General features: G+C 38.2%; 1 protein-coding gene and 1 non-coding gene across 2 annotated transcripts; both read left to right on the plus strand.

Annotated features, from left to right (window-relative positions):
- The first annotated feature begins 3288 nt into the window (after window positions 1-3288).
- LOC145608499 (small nucleolar RNA R71) lies at window positions 3289-3394 on the plus strand. The gene has a single exon (XR_014105820.1). It is a non-coding gene; the product is annotated as a small nucleolar RNA R71 (small nucleolar RNA).
- Window positions 3395-14929: 11535 nt separating this feature from the next.
- On the plus strand, window positions 14930-16024 carry LOC145572279 (lectin-like protein). Its single transcript, XM_081631279.1, has one exon. It carries the CDS (start codon window positions 14930-14932, stop codon window positions 16022-16024), a length of 1095 nt encoding a protein of 364 aa, XP_081487405.1.
- The last annotated feature ends 308 nt before the right edge of the window (window positions 16025-16332 follow it).

The following is a 16332-nucleotide window of genomic DNA, read 5'->3' on the forward strand; positions in this document are numbered from 1 at the left end:
TTATCTTGTTGCAATAGGGATGTGAGAGGCTTAGCGATCATTGAAAAATCTTTTATAAAGCGCCAATAGAACCCGGCATGGCCAAGAAAGGATCTCACTTCCCTCACATTGGTGGGGGGAGGAAGTTTTTCAATGACCTCTACATTGGCCCTATCTACCTCAATGTCGGCATGGGAAATTTTGTGCCCAATAACAATCCCACTTTCCACCATAAAGTGGCACTTTTCCCAATTCAACACGAGGTTAGCCCTCTCACATCTTTCTAAGCAACGAGATAAATTAGATAGACAATCTTCATAAGTGGCTCCTCCAACGGAGAAGTCATCCATGAAGACCTCTATCTCATCCTCAATCATATCACTAAAAATGGACATCATGCAACGTTGGAATGTTGCGGGGGCATTACAAAGCCCGAAAGGCATCATAAGATACGCATAAGTACCGTAGGGGCAAGTGAAAGTCGTCTTCTCTTGATCCTTGGGGTCAATCGGGATTTGGAAAAATCCCGAGTAACCATCGAGGAAACAATAGAAGGAATGCTTTGTAAGCCTTTCCAACATTTGATCAATGAACAGTAGTGGAAAATGTTCTTTCCATGTACTTGTGTTAAGTTGGCGATAGTCAATACACATGCGCTAACCGGTAACAAGCCTAGTAGGCACTAGTTGATCATGATCATTTTTCACTACCGTCATGCCCCCTTTCTTAGGCACAACTTGCACGGGAGATACCCAATCACTATGAGAAATTGGGTAAATAATTCCCGCATCAAGAAGCTTAGCCACTTCCTTCCGTACAACCTCTTGCATGGAAGGGTTAAGCTTTCTTTGCCTTTGTCTAACGGGTTTGGCATCTCCCTCTAGATCAATTTTGTGCATGCATAAAGATGGACTTTTACCTTTGATATCATCAATGGTATAACCCAAATCTTTCTTGTGTTTTCTCAAAACATTGATCAAGAGGGAGGTTTGCTCCTCCGTTAGGTTAGAATTGACAATCACGGGGAAAGACTCATCGGGACCAAGAAATGCATACCTCAATCCCAAAGGTAGAGGTTTCAAGTCTACCTTTGGTGCTCCCTTACCATTGGGGCTCTCTTCTCTTTCTTCAACTTGAAAGAGGTCATGAATGTAAGGAGCCTCCTCTTCCATGCTCGCATCCTTGTACTCCTTCTTGCTTTCCTCAAGAAAATCCTCATAGAATTGTATGTCTTCTTTGTGAGTACCTATCTTTGATTCATTCAACAACACACTTTCGAGAGGATCATTAGTAGCATGCAAGTGGGAGCGAGAAAATTCATTAAGCACGGTATCAAGAACATCTACTCTAAAGCATTCACCACTTGAGGAGGGTTGTTGCATGACATTATTCAAATCAAACTCAATGGAATCATTGTCAATTTTCAAGGATATCTTACCCTCCTTCACATAGATGATAGCTCTATAAGTAGCTAGAAATGGTATACCCAAAATTCTAGGAATCCTCTCATCCTCATCCATCTCTAGCACATAGAAATCCACGGGGAATGTGAACTTTCCTACCCTAAGGGGAATGTCCTCAACCTTGCCCATGGGGAACTTAATGAAACAATCCGCTAGTTGGAGAGTAATGTTAGTGGAGGAGAGGGTTCCTACACTAAGCTTTTGGTAGACGGAATAGGGCATGAGACTCACACTTACTCCTAAATCAGACAAGGCTTTATTAAATTCAATGCCATTAATAGAAAAAGGGATGGAGAAGTTACCCGGATCTTTCAATTTGGTAGGAAGTTTGTTGGAAAGAATTGCACTACAATTGGCGGTCAAACTCACCGTCTCACACTCCCTTCTCCCACTCAAAAGATCTTTCAAGAATTTGGAATAGTGGGGCATTTGCTTCATAGAATCAACAAAAGGGACGGAAATATGCAAATTCTTAATGACTTCCAAAAACTTCCCAAATTGGGCATCAAGTTTAGCTCTCACAAATCGTTGTGGAAAGGGTAGATTCTCCACTCTAGGTTGGCGATTTAGGGGCAAGGGGGTGGCTTCTTTTATCTTTGGCACCTCAACATCTTTTTCCTTTTCAACACTCAATGGCTCATTGGTTTTTTCACCCTTATTCTCTAACTCCACCTCTTCTTGGAGTTCTTCCTCAACTAAAGGGTCACTCCCTACTACCTTCCCACTCCTAGTTGTCACGGAATACAAAGGTTTTGGGTTGACTCCTTGACTTGGAATGTGAGAAGAAGAAGAAGGGGATGAATAAGATGCAAGTTGAGAAATTTGTGTCTCAAGCATTTTCATGTGAGCATTGGTGCATTTTTGGGCCTCTTCATGTTTCTTTTGATCCTCCTCACGCATTTTCAATAGAGCATCTAATGTAGCCATCACGGGATCATTTGGAGGGGCTTCAAGTTGAAGAGGTTGTTGAGGTGGAGGAAGTTGGGGTTGATGGAAACCCGGAGGCCTATTAGTTTGGGCCTAATTAGAAACATATTGAACCCTATTGCCTCCGGTGCCTTGGTTAGGAACATTGTTTTGTTGATTATTTCCCATGTTACCTTGATCACCATTTTTTTGATTTTGATGGTCATGGTATCGGGGATTAGGTTGTTGGTTTTTATTACCATACCCCCTTTGGTTAGAGTAGCCTCCTCCATTGAAATTGGAAGGGCCTCCCTCACCATGGTATTGGTTATCATAACCACCACCACTTTGGTTCCAACCACGGTTTCCAGCTTGATTCCAATTCCCCATTTGATTGGAGTTTGGCCTCAAGTTCCATACATTCCCCATTCTAGGAGCAAAATTCATACCATTGACATTTTCCATGTTATCATCATGTTCATGGGGAAGGGGTTGAACTTCACAAGCATATACACAATGGGAGGTATCATGATCATAGATTTCACAATTAGAACAAAACATGCATCCTTGGGGCATTGCATTGTAAGAAGAGGAGGAGGAAGTATCCATACCATTGCCTCCCTTGGTTGAAGGGGAGGTATTACCATGAGGATTGGACCTTTCTTTCATCAATTCATCCATTTGCTTGGTCATTTTGGATATTTGGGTAGAGAGGTTGTTGATTGCGTTGGCTTGCTCCAATACATAAACACCCTTACTAGAAGTAGCATCCCTTTCTCCTTCATACCAATCATCATAGTGCTTTGCGGCCTCCTCTATAATACACTCCACTTCATCCTCTCCTTTGTTCATGATTGGACCGCCGGCTGCGGCGTCTAGGCTTGTTCTTCCTTGAGGTGTGAGACCTCCATAGAAAGTGTGAATGAGTTGATACTTGGGTATCCCAGGGTGTGGGCATTGACCTTGAAGCTCTTTGTATCGTTCTCATGCCGCACTTAGAGACTCACCACTCTTTTGGCGAAAACCTTGAATCAAATACCGAGCCTCGGCGGTCTTCCTATGGTTATAAAACCTCCTCAAGAAAGCCGTAGTCACTTGGTCCCATGTTGTGAGAGAGTTAGGGGGCACCTCCTTCTCTAGCCATTATAGACCTCTCCCAATTAGTGAAAATGGAAACATCTTGAGGCAAATATATTCTTGAGTCATTCCATTGGCCTTTATCGTGTCACAATATTTCTCAAACTCTTTTAAGTGCTCATGAGGACTCTCAAACTTTCCACCCGAGAATTGTTTCCTCTCAATCAAAGCAATAAAATTAGGCTTGATCTCGAAATTTTTGGCTTGAGTAGTAGGAGTTAGGATCCCACTTTGTGCTCTAAAGGCTTCGGGAGCCCCAAGATGAGTCAAAGGCGTATTCTCTCCCATTTTAGGACCTTCTTCACTCTTGAACTTATAGGTTGAGGAAGGGTTGATTTCCGGACTCGATGATGAATTAGGGCAATCTAATTCTTCACTTGAGGGTGAAGAGGGTGGAGTATCTTCTAATTCTCTTACTCCTCTCGTCGGGGTGTGAGAATTTCAACTCCTTGCTCTTGCTTCTCTTCGAAGTAGGGACAAAGACCTCTCTAGCTCTGGATCGATGGGAATCAAAGATCTTGAGCAAGTTTGTCCTCTATTCATATAACAAATCTAAGAAGAACGTAAGCACTGACAAGTAACAAAAGTAGCAAACACTAACAAATAAAAGATGAGATAGTCTCAAACAAGCAATGAAATAGCAATGGAAGCCGTCTCCCCGGCAACGGCACCAATTTGATAGAGGAAGAATTGCATCGTTAGACAACTACACCTAAATCATATACAATTTTTAACACTCAACTTATCCTAATACAAGTATATGGCAAGAAGAGGGGTCGAACCACAGGGAGAAGCACATAAACACCGCATTAATCACTAGACTTTAAGCTATCTCGGGACAAAGGATAGGAATGACTAAGAGATTAAACCTAAGATAAAACGAGTTAAAATCAATATAACTAAACACCAAGGGAGATGGGTAGATGTAGATGCCGCTTGATCATGCAATAACATAAAAGCAAATCAATAGTGAACTAAACATGCATGAATATCGATATAAGGTTCAATCTAACCGCCTTCCGGGGTTAATCGGTTTCTCCTAACATAGCCTCTATGTTTCCACACTAGAACCATATATTGGGAGGTGCAATCAAAGAACAATCTATAGTAATGAACCTTAACTAAGTCAACTTCCGTTCCTTGTTAGCAAAGATTCACCTTTAATCAACTAACAATGTGCACTTGCAAGAAGATCAAAGAATATCAAGCATGCAAAGATTTTAATCACAATTAACTTAATCTCAATATTAAAAGCATGAACAATTAGCAACTACACCATCCCCACTCCCTTGGCTAAGAGACTACTCACAAATCATGTTGAGAACAATATCTATCATCAAATCAATAAGCATCAACATGATTAATAAGCAAAGAAGGAAAATCAAAGTAAACAAGCAAAATTAAATGCAAAAGTAAAGAGAAAGAGTAAGAGATTACTCATTAATTGAAGTTGAAGATCTACAAAAGATTAAACAAGCTTCTTCTTCAAAATCCAAGTTCATCAATGAAGAAATCCACACTTTCTCTCTCTACCAAATGAAGACTAATAGTGTTTTTCTCTCTAGATTAAGCTAAAAATGTGCAGAAAATTAAAACTAAGTTAATCTAATTACATCAAAACGTTCTAAAATGGGACTTATATAGTCCGTACAGAGCCAGCTGAAATAGAGGAGTGGTCCGACCGAACACTGGGAAGGTTCGGCCGGACTACAGGGTAGGTTCGGCCGGACTACAGGGTAGATTCGGCCGGACTGCAGGGTAGGTTCACCCGAACCATGGGTAGGTTCGGCCGAACCTCCCTGATCCTGGTCTGGTCGAACTTCTGAGGTTAGACCACTCCTGCAAAATTGCCAAATTGCTTCTTGACTCTGCCTCGACGTTCGGCCGGACCACTGAGCAGGTTCGGCCACACCCTGGTTCGGCCACACCTTTAGGAGGTTCGGTCAAACCTCTTCTGAATCTTGCTTCCTTCAGCTTTCCTTGAGCTTAGTTTCCTCCTCTTGAAAACCCTGATGGTTCCTACAAAGCATAAGCATGGAAATCAAAGTAAAGAGTAGGAAAAAGGGGAAAAATCTAGGAAAGAAGATGCATAAAGGGAAAGGGAACTAAGTGCAAAGAAAAGGATGCAAACAAGCCGCAAATGTGGTAAAAATGACCATCAAAATGAACCTTAATTGTGGCATAAATGCCACTCATCAACAAAATGTCGAGCTCAAGTGATGACGAGTACAGTGACTTGACAAGAGGAAAATGTAGGTCATTATCTACCTCTCCCTAGAGCCAAACCTAATTTGTAAACACTCGACTAACCTAATACGAGTATATGGTAAGTCAAGGGTCGAACCCAAAGGAATGAGTAGGTGCAAGCTATAGCCTAAGTCAAGCTAATTGGAAGAATATAAATCGAGAAACTAGATAAATCGAGAAATTTAATATGCTAAACACTAGGGATATAGGTTCCACATGCAAGCTCAATGATTATGCTAATTGATAGATCACTCAATCGATTCAAACATTATAAGGGACAAACAATAGTTGCAATCAAAGGAATCCAAAATCTATCTCCTATAAGGCAAGATAGGGTTCACTATGAATTGCTAACAAGGAAAATCACAATCAAATTCAATCAATTAAAGAAATTATCAAATCAAGGGTTCATGTCATTAAAATTTGCAATGCAATCTAGAATAATCTTATAGGTTGATCACTCCTAGTCTAATTAATCACATGCACAACTATGTCAACCAATTTAATTACAACAATTCAATCAATCACTAATCATCAACTAGCAAAAATCATCAATCAAGCATGATATTAATCATGGTGAAAGTGAAAGACAAAACAAATTCAATCCCAAACATATTCATTTCAAGTTTAATCAAGAAGGAATTCAATCATTCAACAATTTCTCAAACCTAAATCAAAATTCAAATCAAACATTCAAGCATTAAAGGAAATTGCAATAAAAGTAAATTTAAAGGAAAGAAATCTCACAAACTTTCATTGAAATGAAGAAGAAATCCAAACTTGATTGAAGCAATGTTGTAATACAAATCAAAATCCAAGAATTTCTATCTCTACTTTCTCTCTAACTTCTCTCTAGTTTCTCTCTCTAAAAACTAAGCAAATGAAATATTATCTAAAAGTTTCCTTAGAAAAGGAATTACAAGAGTATTTATAGACAAAGAAGAAAATCTGATCGGTCGCGCCCTCTCTAAGAATATCCTGTGGGCGCGGAAAAATGGGTACGAAACCCATAACTAACTCCGCGGGTAATCTGGGCAACACCCGTGCCCGCGGGTACTGTAACCCGCGCTCATGGCTAAGGGCGCGGCAAATGCTCTTCTCCCAAGTGTAATCAGGGGCCCACGGTCCCTCCAAAATATCCGCGCCCAGGGAGCGGAGAGTTCCTGCCAAAAATCTCCAGCTTCTTGCACTTTTTAGCGCCCGTGGACTTTGGCAAGGGCTGTGTGCCCTCTCCGTGCCCTGTCCAAGCCCTCTCTAAGAAGTTTGCTTCTTCTTTGCTTAGCCCTTTTGGCTCTTCTTGATCCCTTTGCAAAGCCAACTCCTTAAGCACCTACAAAAGTAAACAAAGAGAGAAAATAGAAGAGAAAAAGAGCCAAATAAAAGAGAAACACGAAGAAAACCACATAAAGGAAAGTAAAACACAGAGAAAGAAAGAAATAGAGAAACTAAAGGAGAAATGACCAAAAAAATAAAAGAAAGCTATGAAAATAAGGTGAAAACATCCTAAAAGACTACCCTATGAGTGCCATAAATGACACTCATCATGACTCTGAGCTTGAGGAGTGCTTTGAGAACAATACCAAGCTTTAGTTGAGGGTAAGTGTAAAGTTCGCAAAACAACGTTGGGATTGAGGTGTCCCTTTTGCCCGGGAAAGAAGATCAAGTATTACACTTTTGTGTCTCTACTGCAACATGCCCATAGTGTTGCTTATGGATCTGATAAGCGCCGTGTGAAACAGAAGGCAAGCCTTGGAGAAGTACGTGAAGGAGAATGAAATCAAGTTCAAGGAAAATGAGACCAATTAGTGTTATTGTTGTGTTTTTTTTTTCCCAGTCATGTTATCTTTTTTTTTAATGAAATAAATTAATCTTCTCTTTTTTAAATCACTGGTTATTACAATATTTCGAATGCATTACTTTTATATTTTCTCAAAACCTTACTCAATTATGTGCCATTACAGCTTAATAAGTACCATTACAGCTTTATAAGTACCATTACGCAATAAGCGGTACCCTAATGTTTAATTACCTTGCACAATGGTACCCTAGAGTGTTTTCTTATAAATGGTTCGTTTTTAATTAATTTAATGTCCCTTTAATGAACTATTTTATCCTCTTTAAAAAATATATTATAATTAATAAAAATTAAAATTTATTTAAAGTTTAACCTTACAAAAATAACTTCCATTTTAAAATGCTCTATAAATTTAGAAAGGTAACTTCTCTCGTGGTAGTTTTTTATTTTATACTTTTTTTTTACGATATAAATTTGACACTTAATGTTGTAATAGTTAGTGTTTGTAATTTTTCATATTATATTTCAACTTTCATAAGTATAACACAACATACTATAATTTAATTAGTAGTATGAATATATTCTTTACAAAAAAATGTATGAATATTTGAATTGTGCAATGCTTAAAATAAAAATATTTAAGCCCATGTAATAGTAAATCTAGGATTTTTTTTTTCTATTGTTTTATTTTATAACTCATCCCTTAAATGAATTTTTACATCTACTAATTATAAATAATACAGAGTAATAAATTATGTCAATATTCCATTTACGCAAATAAGTAAAGTATATACCTTTATGTACGAAGCATAAAGAAGGGGATAGTCGTGCACGCATTGCGTGCACCTCTTAACTTGTTACTTTTAATTTTTAGTTATGTTTTATATATATATATATATATATATATATACAAGATCTTATGACCAAACATAATTCATAATTTACTTTTAAGATCAATTAATATCATTTTTGGTGACAACCCTTCAAATAAGGTAATACAAATCATTGTTAGACTCAAGCAATTCATAGAAATTTGGTCGGACTCCTGTTTTGGGTGATGAATTCCTTTTTGTATTACCTTTATTTGATGGTACATAATGGTACGTTATAATGGTACATTATACATGCTTAATGGTACATAATGGTACGTTATAATGTACCACAATATAGTAAACTTTTTACAAAAGCTTCTGAATTTACAATTTTTCCCTCCAATAAAGTTCAAAATAGAGTCAGTTGAGAAGTTCTTATTTTAAAAACCATCCCTCCATTTTATGAATCCATTTATTAAACAAATTATTCCAAAAATTTAAAACAATGGAAGGGTGGTACATTATTTACGAACATATGTGCCATCTTGAAATTCAGTACATTAAATGGGTACGTTTTTAATTGTGTCACATAAATTGACGCGAAGACATAGGGAAACTGAAAAAGGGAGTTGATCGGTTTGTGACATCATCCCATGGTCTTATAACTTCCTCCACCCAAGATCATATATCTTCCTCCTCCCACTATATTTATTCAACTACCATTTTATGTTTCTTTCTCAGATTACTTTCTCTGTCTTCGATTTCTCTGTCTTTCTCAGTGCTCTTGTTCTTGGGTTTCATAAATTTTCTTCCTGTTCCTTCCTTTAATTCCAAAAATGGTGAGACAAAACAAAGGAAAACAACCAATGGTACAATCAGACATAGAAAAACCCAAGTACTAAGAGTTAGAATACCTTAAGTTGAAGGAGGAGCTGTTAACAAGCAATTAACCAGTCATCAGTTCATATGCAACAGCTTGCAAGCTCAGTTGAATGATTTTTCTACGGCCAGTGCTAACATTCAAAAGCAAAAGGCACAACGCAACGTGGCACAGAGCACAAGCATGAACAAAAGTCCTCTAAGGTTGGGGGATAGGAAGAGACCCACCAAGGTGGCGAAGTCGGCGGCTATAAAAAGGGTGTCTGGCCGGGGGGTGCAGCAAGCCAAGTACCAGGTGTTGATAGTTCAAGACAAGGGGCCACTGGTGATAGACAAGGAGCCACATATGCTGGTGGAGCAAGTGGGGGAGGAGTGCAGCCACCGGTGACACAGTTCCCTATGCTCTGTACCATTGATCGCTGGTCTCCAAAGGTTTCTGGCCAATATTCCGGTGCTGATGGTCACTCAACTTCAACCATTGAAAACCTCAACTGATAGAGGTTAATTGATCTAAGCCAACAGAATCTGATTTATTAAGAAATGGTTTCATTTTTTTAATTTACTTGGCTTAGATTAGATTGAGTGTAGTTCAGTCTCTAGTTAGATTGTTTGAACGTTTTATTAGTTTAATCATGCTATTGTTGAACAATGTGTTTATTTTTTGCTTCTGTTTTGAACAAATGCAATCATATTTTGGACATTCTACTTTAATCATAATTCTCATTCATGTTATCTTTCTAAGTCGTTTTTAACTTAATTGGTACTTTCTGCGACAAAATTATGCCATTTGCGTTTTTATGGTACAGTATTCATACGCAAAGGTACCACTGAATACCCCCCTATTTTGGAAATGATTTTTAAACAACATATGGAAGAAAAATTCAAATCCAGATTCCGCAAATCAGGATAAATACCCAAAAATAATAAATATAAATCAGGAGTAAAATCTTAATACAACATTATGGTGAAAAATACATTGTGCAATCATATTTTAAGCTACATTATAGGATGGGATGGGAACTTGGAGTACCCATACTGTTGTAAGTTGGAGTTACTCCTAGCAGACTTGCAAACACTCCTTTAGAGTTTCTAATCCGAGTAGTGAAGTACCCTAAGGAACCGTCAACGTCTCTCATTTGAATTCCTCCAACATATCAAATGTACTCATTACTTGACATTGACATAGTTGTTTGGGCAGTCGTAGCAGCTGCCGCCTTCTTTGCTCTTTCCCTTACTACATTTTTTTCCCGTGTGTCAGCCTTTTCTTTGCCCTTTTTCTCTGTGCAAGAGGGATACCGTACATTCGTAGTTCGATGTGACTTCTTTTTGGGAAAAGGTGGGTCTTTAATCCTTCCAAGGGCTAAAGCCTCATAACTGTCTTGGAAAAGCACTACTTGGTGTGCAACTGGTTGTCAATCCTGAACGTAGAACATCATGTGTGTTTGTGCCATTAGGTTTGCTATTTTTTCCAACTGAGGAGGGTGTGCGAAAAGTACCAGGTTCGGTCTCAGTGTCAGCAACGTCAGCACTATCCTTCGCCGCTTGTTCACGCTTTTTGGCTACCATTGCTAAAACCTCATCAACTCTCACATCCATCAATTCCAATAGTTCTATCACAGCCTCAACACCTTCCTTACAAGTGGAAGCCTTAGAGCAAATGGATTCATAAGTACCCATCAGTTTGTGATATTGTGTCACTTCATCTGTTTTCAATGGATCATGGAGCCACTTTTACTCGTGTGTGTTTCCGTTGCACGTCCTTCCGCCAACGACGCAGAACATACTTCTCAGGAACAATGGAGACCCCACTAAGGTCATACACAAGGATCATGTGCCTATAAATTATCCCATGACACTCAAAGTGTTTACAATCACATACACCTTCATATGTGATCCTGTCAAAACACACCCTAAAGCATCTCCATGCTTTCATCACGTTCTCTTTCCTTGCATATTTAGGCCTCACCCAAACACGGCCCTCAATAAAAAAAACTCAATCACGGTGCTCCCGCTACACTTCTTTGAATTTGGCATCCGTATAGCACTTTTGGAACAATGCCTCTACTGGGAAATCGGTCACTACTGGCTTAACATAACGAAGTGTGTTTGAGTCAGCTATTCTTTCAACTTCCGCTCTAATTGACATAGCATCACAATACCGAACAACAAACTCAGACAAAGTGGTGTTCTTGTCAACATATCCTTTAAAAAATTGTTGAAACACTCCGAACGTTGCGTTGTTCTCATTCCAGCCCAAAACAAATGCTTCAAATAAGCAGGGATCCACATGTGCCTCTCCTGATAAAGCCCTGTTCTCACAAATAACTGTGTGTCCAACTATCAATTACATACAATAGCTTGTAAAGATACAATTTAAATAGAGTCTGAGTGTCAGTATGTGTGTGACAGTGTGACTGTGAAACAATGAAGCTGAAAATATCAAACAATATTTCCAACAGGAACTGGGGCAGGGAGGGGGGGGAAAGCAGATACCTCTTTCTGTAGAGTTTATGTCAGTGTGAGTGTATGTGTATGAAGGTGTGGGGAGAACAATACCTGCAATCTAGAACAAAAAAATAGCAAATACTCCACAACAAGACATTTAACATACATCTTTCAACAGCAACCACTAAGTAAAGTACTCAAGCCACTCATTGTCTACCAACTCGTAGCACAAAATTGCTTCCTCCCAACATTCATCAACATCCAAAACTCCCATAGATGATATTTTCCAACTCATCTTTTATTGAATCGTAGTCCTCAAGCTTACCAAGGTACTTCCAAATCTTCTGAAAAATGTGCCATATGCACCACCTGTGGCACATATCAGACATTCTCAGGTGTATATCTTTCCGAATAGCAGGATCTTAATCGGTAAGGATAGCAATAGGAGCTTTACCCCACCATGCAGTGCAACCATGTTATGAAAACCCACTCATACGTCTCCGCAGTCTCACGAGAGATTAATGCGCACCCAAACAATATACTTTGCCCATGGTGGTTTACCCCAAGGAATACCGCAAAAGGAAGATGAAATTTATTTGTCAAGAAGGTGCTATCAAAACACATTACATCGCAAAACTCCTCATATGCTGCCCTACTACGCGCATCAACCCATACCAAATCTTGCAACGCACCATCCTTCCCAAACCTACATGGATGAAACAATTTTGATTGTCTGCACTCATTTTGTTAAAATACTCGATCATCCTATTGGCATCGCCCTCCGTAAGATGAAGTTTCTTCTTCTCCGCCACTGCATTCTCCAAGTCCTTCTGCGTAAAGGCCATCTCCTCCACTCCATTTCGCTCTAGTGCAAAACAAATATACATCTGGGATACTTATACCCTAGACTTCTTTTCATTTTGCACCTGCTTCACCAAGTGATTGTTCTTTTCTAGCAACTCATGCTTCCAAAACATTGATACATCCTTCGCCTTTCTAGGTGTAACAATGTGACCATCATGCTCCAAGTTCTGCTTTCGAATTACCCAGTTCCCATCCTCATTCACACTAGCATACATCTCAACTGGACATCCAAACTTCTTCGATTTGCACTTCGAAGCTGTTTCCTCATCTTGTGCAAAACCTTCCTTTAAAATATCCACTTTACGCTTCCTTGAAGGTTTCCCGTAGCACTAACATGTCCACTTTGCATTCCTTTTCTGCTTACAACACCTTCCTTCTCCCAATTCCTTCTTCACCTTCCCCTACCCAGTTGCTTCCTTTACAATACCAAACCCGCTCTGTCTACCATATCTCCAAAAATAGGTATCTACTTCTTCCCAACTACCAAATACCATACCCACCGTAGTGGGTGGTATTTCCTCCTCCTCCTCCCCAAAAAACAGTCTCCACCATCCCCCTATTCCTCTTAGGAGTCATAAAACCTGATCCACTTGCACCTACATCTCCTACAAACCCTTCTGCTTCTTCTAATTCATCATTTTCTAATCCCTGACTATCTCCCTCGCTTTCAACCTCATCTACATACTCAAATTCTCCTTCACCATCTTCATTACTACTTTTCAATTCACCCTCAACTCCTTCTCCACCGACACATCCTTCTTCATCTTCTTCGGAATCAAGTCCAACACTAACACCCTACATATATTATTATACCACAACATAGATAAATACACAAACATAACATACATAGTGACAAATCATCTATATTGAACAAATATTAGTGCACATACCACCATTAGCAAAAAAAAAATCATTTCTAGTGTCTTTGAATTTTTAACATATTAATCAGATTATAACAATAACATACCATCAAAATTCATAATTTCAAGCCCCATTGCATACACATAGCGATATAGTAGCTCCCCTAGCCAACATTAACAAATTTATCGATAACATTCAAATTACCAAAATTATAAATCTTGATCATATTAACACCAATTACTTACATTACTACAACTACATTCAACGCCCAAAGAGCAGAATTATATATCCATTACTCTTAAAAACAAATCCACCAACTTAAGTATAGTAGTATGAAAATTCGACAACAAAAATTAAACAAAAATACCTTCAATCAATTAACAATTAACAGCGATAACAATTCTATTGAACACCAATTACGAATACCATCACTATCAAACTGTACCTCCCTTCTGCATCCATGACCACCCTCCTCAACATCACGCATGGCTTCGGCTAAATCCACCCCCAATATATCCTCTAACCGATTTCGCATCTTATCAATTGGAGTATCAAATTAATAATTCGTCAAATCCACTCCAGATTTATCAATGCCTATTAAATTAAATTCTGGTTTCACATTCCTCTCAGTACAGTACCTTCAATCCACTTCCACTCCCCTCTATTTCTTTTCGGAGTTTTTCGAGAACAACGAAAATAAAATAAAAAGAGGAAATGAAAATTAACTTTTTTAGGGCTTGTTTGGCATCCGTTTTGATTTTTAGTTTCATGTTTTATTGAAAACCAAAAACTAAAAACAGAAAACAAGAAAAAGGTGTTTCCACTTTTCTGTTGTTAATTTTCAAAATTATCATAATTTCGTTTTTAGTTATCAGCAAAATCAGCTACTTGCTCTATTATACATGTTGGCATCTTTGGGCCCACTTCTTTACACCAACTTCAACTTATTAATAGAGTTGTCATAGGAACTATGCAACCGGGGTTAACCATAGCAGTCCATCATGCGTAATAAGTGAGTAACAAACTAAGAACAAGTGGAATAAAACATTTAATATCTCGAATGATATGTCATCTACACAGCAGCTGGCAACAAAATTGGTCCCAACGACAAAAATAAAGTTGTCCATAAAGCATGTTTTATTTTTATTCTTTCCCTCTTCTTTTCCCCATCTTCCTTTTCTTTTCTCGATTATTATATTCAAAACAGAATTAAAACAGAAGATAAATCATAATTTGAGTCAGATTTTATCAACGACCAAGAGAAATAAAGTTCACTACATAGGTCCTCTGTTTATTTTTTTTGCAGAAATCGAGTAAGTGCATTTAATTTTCTTTCACTTTCCTCAAAAACAAAAAAAAAAAAAAAAAAAATAATAATAATAATAAATTGCCATTTTCTTTACACATTTTTCAGTAGTATACCACTCTTCCCGTGCACTCTACTTGAACAACTCACCAAACCCTAGATTCCTCCTTTTTTTCCTCACCTCTCAAATTACCCAAATCATAAATCACAAATTACCCACTTCTACAAATCAATGATGGCGATGATTTTCAGTTTAAGGTACTCTTTGATCTTGTATTTTGCTATGTTTTTCTGTTTTATGGATGATGTTTTAGTTCATTCGAGTTCTACTTCATTTGGGTTCAAAAATGTTGGAAATAATTCTAAGTTTTTGGACCCTGAAATCGGGTTTTATGGTGAAGCAAAGGTTGATGAAAATGGGTCTTTTGTTAAATTGACTGAATCTCATTCATTCAGTTCGGGTCGGGTTATGTACAGAAAACCCATTAAGTTGATGGATAGAAATGGGAGTAGGAAGGCTTCATTTGGGACTTATTTTACATTTTCTCTCTCCTCTGAAGATGGAGACGGGATTTTGTTTGTAATGCTTCCAAAAGGGTATTCTTCTGGTGGTTATAATGGGAAACTTTTTGGGTTGTCGAATGAATTGATTGAGAAGAAGAATAAAGCATTTTTCGCTGTTGAATTTGATACCAAATTTGATGCTGAATTCGGAGATTTGAGCAATAATCATATTGGAATTGATGTTGGTAGTTTGGTTTCAGTAAAAGTAACAAATGGGTCTGATTTGAAATTGAAATTGAGTAGTGGGAAGAAGCTGCAATGTTGGATCGATTACGAAGCGAGTTCAAAACGAATCGAGGTTCGAATGAGTAAAGAGGGTGAAGAAAGACCTGTTTCTCCATTGCTATCTTGTCCTGTTGATTTGTCAGAAATCTTCAAGGGTGAGAAGGTTTTCTTTGGGTTAAGCTCATCAAATGCAAATTCTAGTCAAGTATGCAAGTTATATTCATGGAGCTTCAAGTTAAGACCAGTTCCTTATTGGATGCATTCGCATCCATTAGATCCTAAACCAATTGCGAAAGATGCAGAGGCGGTCGTGTTTCGACAAAAGAGTGACTGTAAGCTGAAGGTTCTTACAGCTCTGATTCTTGGCACTGCGTGTGGAGCTTTAGGAGCTTACATTGTGATGTTTGTATGGAGTATTTTCGTTTCAAAGAAGCCGGTTGCTCCTGAAGAGTATATGATTAAACCTGTGATGTATGACTATGACAAAGTTCATGTACTTGCAGTTGACAAGTCTGATGGTGATAAGAACTCTAAGAAGTAGGCTTAGATTTTCCATTTTTTTGGTATTTTTGGGTTGATGTAAATGTAATCTTATCTCTTCTTTTTGGTGTTTTGTATGATTTAGGTTGTATTTTAGCCTGTTTTTCATTATTCTCTGATGTAATGTAGGTTTAGTTTGAACAATGTAGTGTATTGATCTTGGTAGTTAACTGTGTAAGACTGATGTTTAGGCGTAAGCCTTTCTTTCTACTCTTGTTTAGGCTTAAGATTGTGCTCAGATTGCTTAAGGTGCTGTTGCTGCTGTTGATTTAATGTTGTCTGCTGTTGAATGTTTTGAGCATTGATTAC

This window comes from Chenopodium album, chromosome 2 (genome assembly GCF_948465745.1).
Source record: "Chenopodium album chromosome 2, dcCheAlbu1.1, whole genome shotgun sequence".
Classification (NCBI taxonomy): Eukaryota; Viridiplantae; Streptophyta; class Magnoliopsida; order Caryophyllales; family Amaranthaceae; genus Chenopodium; species Chenopodium album.

What these genes read in the sequence shown, in the direction of transcription:
- LOC145572279 (XM_081631279.1), top strand. Translation starts at nt 14,930, where the DNA reads ATGGCGATGATTTTCAGTTTAAGGTACTCTTTGATCTTGTATTTTGCT.